General features: G+C 32.0%; 1 protein-coding gene across 1 annotated transcript; it reads left to right on the forward strand.

The window, feature by feature from the left end:
• Positions 1-4,389: 4,389 nt before the first annotated feature.
• On the forward strand, positions 4,390-6,764 carry LOC142614839 (two-component response regulator ORR10-like). Its single transcript, XM_075787481.1, has 5 exons — positions 4,390-4,828; positions 4,960-5,066; positions 5,219-5,296; positions 6,096-6,166; positions 6,299-6,764. The coding sequence occupies exons 1-5, from the start codon at positions 4,726-4,728 to the stop codon at positions 6,489-6,491; spliced, it is 552 nt and encodes a 183-aa protein (XP_075643596.1). The 5' UTR covers positions 4,390-4,725; the 3' UTR covers positions 6,492-6,764.
• The last annotated feature ends 240 nt before the right edge of the window (positions 6,765-7,004 follow it).

Raw genomic sequence — 7,004 nt, forward strand, 5'->3', positions numbered from 1 at the left:
ACTTAAATAAACTCTATAACTACAGGTTTAAATAAAATTAAAATAATACTATGATTAAAATTCAATTATTAAAAAAAAAAATTTAAAAACTTAACAGGAGTTTCATTATTATTTAAATTATTTTTAGCTTATATGATATTTGGTTTTTGATTAAAACTTGGTCTTAAATGACATTCATTTATGATGTAAAGTAATTGCTATTATATATTTTTATTATTCAATTTAATTAAATTATTGAAATAATTTTTTACTTTATATATTATTCTTGATTTGTGTACCACACAATTATTATACTAGTTTCTTCATTATATATTATCAAAAGTACCAAACTACCAATTGAATTACAAGACTTTTTATTTAACTGGACTAGGTATCAAGATAAAATCGTTAATAGATTTATTTTCAATTGCTTTTTGTCCAAGTTAAAAATCTTATCATGATTTTTTTTTTCTTTTGGTCCAGTTAAAAATTTTGATTGATTGAAAAATTTCAGAATATCACAGAGTATCTTTTATTAGTGGCCTAAAAAATCTGCCAGAATAACACTAATATCTTGACAGAAAATCATTTATTACAAATGAGATACTGGTATCCAATATTGACAATATCCATTAATGTCACCGAATGCTCCAAACTTAAAATATTGGTAAGGTTTTGAATATTTCAAAAACAAGTCAAAGTTTTTATCATTTTTCCTGGGAAGTCCAACATTGTTTTTACTCCTCGTTTTTCATTTTTAAATTTAGATCTGTACACACACACATATATATATATATATATAACACATTCTCCACAACCAGGAGCACAAACTTTGTCCTTTTCATATATAGGAATATGTGTATAATCCGAACGGATAAAACCATGGAAACCCGTCCCCATAAGGGGCAAGTTGTTGATTACTCTATTGGGATTTTGTTGGAGTTGAGGTCATGCTACCATCGAAGCCACATGTAAGGATCACTTACAAATACAGTGCCTTCACCGTATGGACCCCTCATATATTAATTGATTCTTCAATAAGTTCATGTGGAAGTAGGGTCTTTAATGGATTGTTTATTCGTACAATTTTTCATTATTTAAAAAAAATACAGACTGTAAGTTTAATTATATACAAAAAACTGTGAGTTCTAGACTTTTAGTTAACTTAACTAGTAAATTTTTATTGTTGAATAAAATATTTGAAAGATTACTACATCCACCAAAAATCAGTTGGTATCTTAATTTGATGATAAAAAGCGTTTAGATATGTGAAATCTAATACATTGTTTGAATCTGAGAATTATATATCGAATTATGAAGGGTGAGATAATACAATGATAGTGACATGAAGAAGAAAAACAAGGCAAATAGTCTAAAAAAAACACGAGACTTGAAATTAGCTGTAAGCCTCACATCGAGCTAGGGATCTAATGTGAGAACAAAATATTACCTAGATGAGAGAAACTCACTCAACGTAAAGTTAGATCGATTTCTTATTGCTCATTTTTCTTTACTTCTTTTCTCATTTACTATTTATTAATGTTTTCTCTTGTCACACCTCTTCTTCTTGTCTTAAGCAAAATATTTTTACCTCTATTTCCAGGCATGGATGTTTTAAGTTATGAATCCACTTGTCAAGGATCTAATGCTCAATGTCATCATTTCCAAAAGACAAATTGTCACATGTAGGGCTGTCCACGGTTCGGGTCGGATCGGGTTTGGGCTCAACCCGCATCCGACCTGAACTGATCAAGTGTAGCCATCATCAACCCGCCACCAACCAGGAGGAGAATCGGATCGGACCGGTCGGAGCTTCAACAAATGTTGGGTGGATCGATTGGGGTTGAGGATCTGGAAAACGGGAATAATCCAGCGAGAAAAAAATGAAAAACGGCCAAAATCCAGCGAGAAAAGAATTGCAAAACAGCCTAAATCCAGCGAAATCTTGACCATTTTCGGCAAGATCTCAGCTAGATCTAGTGAAATATCGATCTAGCTAGATCTTCCCAAAAAAATCCTAGTTTCGCCGGAAAACACAACTGGGTCAGTCGGTTCAGGTTTCTCGAATTTGAAAGGAGGAGATATGATACCCGACCTACCAATCTCGATTTTTGGAGAACGAAATCCGTCATCGACCGCCAGAACAATCGGTTCGGTCAGCGACGGGTTAGGTTTGGTCGGCGATAGCAGGTAGGTCGGGTTTGACAAGTCGTTAGACAGCCCTAGTCACATGGCACAAAGATCGTCACTTTTTCATTAATCTATTTAGTAACAGGGACCTCCTATTACAACATGGGTTGCCTCTAAGGTCCATGTCTAGTAAATGCTTCCCCTGTGCACTTATCCATTATTTCCATGATCCTTTCAAGCTTTCGGTCACTATTGTGAAGACATTCTCTTTACAAGACACATCTAACCATGGTTTTAAAAATTAGATTAGTTGAATCAATCGATTTGGTCCTTTTTAAAACCATGCATCTAATTAACCTATAAAGGAAAGGTGTCTTGATTCTTATCTAGGAATAGGTTAAAATGCCTATCTTTGCTAGGGTCTGATAAATTGGTTATCCTAGACGTACAAAGCTCTGCTTTTCTTATCCCCTTCCTTTTGGCGCCCAAATAAAGGGATTGTATGATATTTATAAGATCTTTCGTAGTGGAATTATGCATGTTTTTAATGATGTGAGACTCTTCTTATTCGACCTTATGCCACTCAACTGACTCAAGGAGGATTTGCCCGTGGAAATATATTATTTGTCTATAGGCTCCAGGTGTATTACCGTATTCATGATGTCGAATTTGAGTATTTACAACCGGTTAACTAAGCTGACGTCATCTCTTAACCCTAAACAATATGGATATAAAGCAGTGGCGGAGCTAGGATTTTAGTTTAGAGGGGGCAAAATTAAAAGACGATATTAAAAGTAAAATTTATCTAAAAAATATTAATCAACAATAATAACAAAATAAATAAACAATTGTAAGCAAATATGAATATATTTTATATTATTAAAATAAATAAACAAAAACAACCAATTCATAGCTACTAAAAAATTTACAAATTGATGGAGAAAAAATATGATTAGTGTTACTTAAAAAATATAATGAATAAGTGTTTGAAATTATTTTTTGTGATTGGTGACATGCCAATTTGTAAGACATAAGTAGTAAAATTTGTAATATCTCTAGCATTATTCAAAGATAAAATGCTGTGAAAAGTATCATAAATAGTAACAATTGTGTAAATAATGATATAAAAAAAATAGTGAAATAAGTGGTTTGGTCACTTTCAAATTTCAACAAATAGAAGTCTTTTTTTTATTTTCCTCCATGTGACTACTAATACAAAAAAAATAATAATAATAAATAAATAAATAAATAAAATTAGTAGTTGGGGGGCCAGGTGCCCCCCTTGCCCCCCTCTGGCTCCGCCAGTGATATAAAGGTTCATGTTTAAACAATATTGCTAACCCCATGTCAAGAGAGGGGGTTGGGTGTGGGGGGAGCCGGAAGGGAACATATAAAATGAAAAAAAAAAAAAATATATATATATATATATATATATATATATATATATATATTTGTTGGCAATTGCCAATTGGCCTAGGCAGGTATACACGTTGGATGTGTAAGTTCCGATTATTGGAACCATATGCAGTCCCTTTGCAATATATTTATTTCCATCTAACAAGGTTGCCCCTTCGAAACAGGAAAGGACCAATTTGTTTTAACTTAACGACGGAAATCTCACTAAGCAATTTATAAGAGCTAGTAAGAACTTCCAAACGTGCCAATGGCCTCTATGTTTATTCCCCTCTTGTGGTTGGTATATGTTGGATGTGGGGAAAAAAAATTCTAGTCACATATAAAATTTTTAACGAGGATATAAACACAACAAATGGCAAAACTTGTTGAGGCGGTACTATCTTGTAATTAGTGTAAAATTACTTTCATGTGAACCATTATTGATATCACTTTTATTTTACATTAATTACAACTACTTAGCACCTTACCAACTGTAAAAAAAAAAATAAATAATAATAATAATAATAATAATAATAACTTATGAAATTTGATGTCATTAGACTTGTTGAAAATTTTTAAAAGCTCTTTCAAAACTGTTGAGATAGTATGTAATAATTGGTATATTACAAAAAAATTTCTTAATGATCGGTTCTTGTAAGAATGAGGATACGCTAATCACAATTTGCCAGCTCAGTACTTAGTAGATAAAATTATGAAATTTCGTGTGTGACTCACGTGCATGAGAAATTTCTAAGTTCTAACATGTGTTTTTTTTTCTTTTTGAAAATTGAAAGAAAAGTCGTGGATCAATAACAGTATAGCACGCCATAATAGTCATACATTGTTGCCTTTATTTCTTATCAAAAGGGTCAAATGGAACATTATGAACAAGTCCAATATTAAAATAGGAAAACCAGCACCTTCTTTGCTTGTTCTCTAATTCAAAAATCAACATAGAAGATCCGGGAGATTCTTGACGAAATCTGTCGGATCTTGCTTTCCAAACTGTCAGATTTCTTTGGGGATTTCCTTCACTCTGACCCCAACCCCATCCTCCCTCATGGTCATGGGTTCCCATTTAAAAGTCTCACACCCTTTGTTCTTTTCTTCCATCTCATTCTCATTGTGCTTTTCTTCTTCTTCTTCTTATCCTTCATCTCCTCCTTGTGTTTCTTCTCATTGGGTTCTTCTTGCTTTTGATATAAGTCAAGTAAAACAATCATGGGTATGGCTGCAGAGGCTCAGTACCATGTTCTGGCTGTTGATGATAGCCTTCTTGACAGAAAGTTGATTGAAAGGCTCCTAAAAACCTCTTCTTATCATGGTAATTTCATATTCTTTTTGGTCTTTGAAAACCAAGTCTCTGTTTTGAATTATGGTTGTGATACAAAATCTAAACTTGGATTTTGATTGCTAATTAAGTTTTGCTTTCTGGGTATGTTTCATTCATCACAGTTACTGCAGTGGATTCTGGTAGCAAGGCTTTAGAGTTTCTGGGTTTGCTTGAAGATGAACATAATGATGCACTTGCTCCCTCTGTTTCTCTAAATGATCATCACCAGGTACATGCTTATCTTATTTGGACTTGGTATCATACACATTTTTAGATATTGTAATGATTAATATGAACCATGAAATTGATCCAATTTCAATGAGTTCTAAATTTTGATGGTTCTTTTAACTTTTTTTTTTTTTTTTTTTTTTGCTCATACAGGATGTAGATGTAAATTTGATCATTACAGATTACTGTATGCCAGGAATGACAGGCTATGATCTCCTTAGAAAGATCAAGGTAAGCTTTTTAGCATTTTATTAATTGCTTAATTTTCCCATATAATAATTATATAAAAAGCATTTGTTGCTTATAAATTTTTCTTTCTTTCTTTCTTTTTGATGGAATTTTGAGTTTATGTTACAAGTTATGGCCAGAACTAAACCAAATTGATTGTCTTAACATATATCTGGCCTCGAAAAAAAAAGTCCACTGTTTAAAAAAAAATTTGTTATACTTTTCTCTAGTTCTCTCACAATAATAACCTTTTATGGATTAAATTTATAACAAATATAAATGCTTTAAAAAAACTAAAGGACAATTTGCAATTTTGAAATTTTGAAATATTGAGGTGGGTGAGCATTCTTTTTTTTCTTTTAGGGTAAGGCAATAATTTGGGGAACAGAGGGAATATAATCATATAAATTAGTTTAAATTTAGATTGACCAACTTTTTTCCCAAAATTGGGCATAAATTAGAGGACATTATGTGTAGTACACACACTTTGGGGTGTTGTATTGGATTTGAGATTCGATTTGAAAATTTCCAAGCCAAATATGCATTCCCCAATGACCATGCAGACCTCTAATTGATTTTCATGTTGTAGCTGTGGGGCTGACTTATTCTCCACCTACAGATATGGAATTTAAAGAATTTTATTTTATTTCTTCCTTTTCTGAGAATTTAGTGCATCAAATATGGCCTATACATTATGGTTGATCAATTCAAATTTGATGTCTTAGTCATTACTTTTGGCATAGTTTAAGAAAATTTCTTGGAAGCAAACTAAAATCTTTTTGGGATTTTATTTGATTTGCAGGAATCTAAATCTCTTAAAGATATACCAGTAGTGATCATGTCCTCTGAGAACATCCCATCAAGGATTAACAGGTAAAGGGAATAACATACATTTTTTTTTTTAATTTAGTTACTAAAAAATGCATTTATTTTAAATTTTTTAAAAAAAAATGAGAATTGTTTGATTCAGTTTTTAATCTAACATGGTCTAATTGGTTTGATCAGATGCTTGGAAGAAGGAGCAGAAGAGTTCTTTTTGAAACCAGTTCAATTATCTGATGTGAATAAGCTCAAACCCCATTTGTTGAAGGGAAGAGACAAGGAATCAGAGCCCAGCATTAACAAGAGAAAGGGCATGGAAGAGTACCACTCACATGACATTACAAGAACAAAATATGATGGCTTGGAAGTGGTCTAAACTCTAACCAGCAATTTGATGATATATGGAGCTTTAGATAGTAGGAAATTTGTGGGAAATCCCCCTATCTTTTACTCATTTTCATAATTAATTTTAAGCTTCTGAAACTCACAGGCTTGATAGAAATATTGATTCATTAGAGAGAAGAAAGACTACATTTTCCATCTTTAGGATCCATCCCCCCATGTTGTGCTTAGGGGTCTATTGTAAATTAACACTAATAGTTCAATTTTGTTGACTGATTTTACAGAATATTAAACTCTTTTCTATATCTTTGATGCATTTTGTTACCAGTCAAATATGTACATACAGTAAGGATAAGGAAACTCCATCTGGCTGAAAGGCCAGAACTTTAAAAAATGAATTCTGAAAGTTCGTCCAATTTCTTGATCAGGAAAATGTGTTCAAATAAAGAGAGAATGAAAGAAGAAATAACAGGGATGGATATAAAGTAATGAACTTGTTGCAGCTTTAATTGTATTAAGAAATCAATGTATTAAATGTATCTTGCAA

Source organism: Castanea sativa, chromosome 11 (assembly GCF_040712315.1).
Source record: "Castanea sativa cultivar Marrone di Chiusa Pesio chromosome 11, ASM4071231v1".
NCBI classification, from domain to species: Eukaryota; Viridiplantae; Streptophyta; class Magnoliopsida; order Fagales; family Fagaceae; genus Castanea; species Castanea sativa.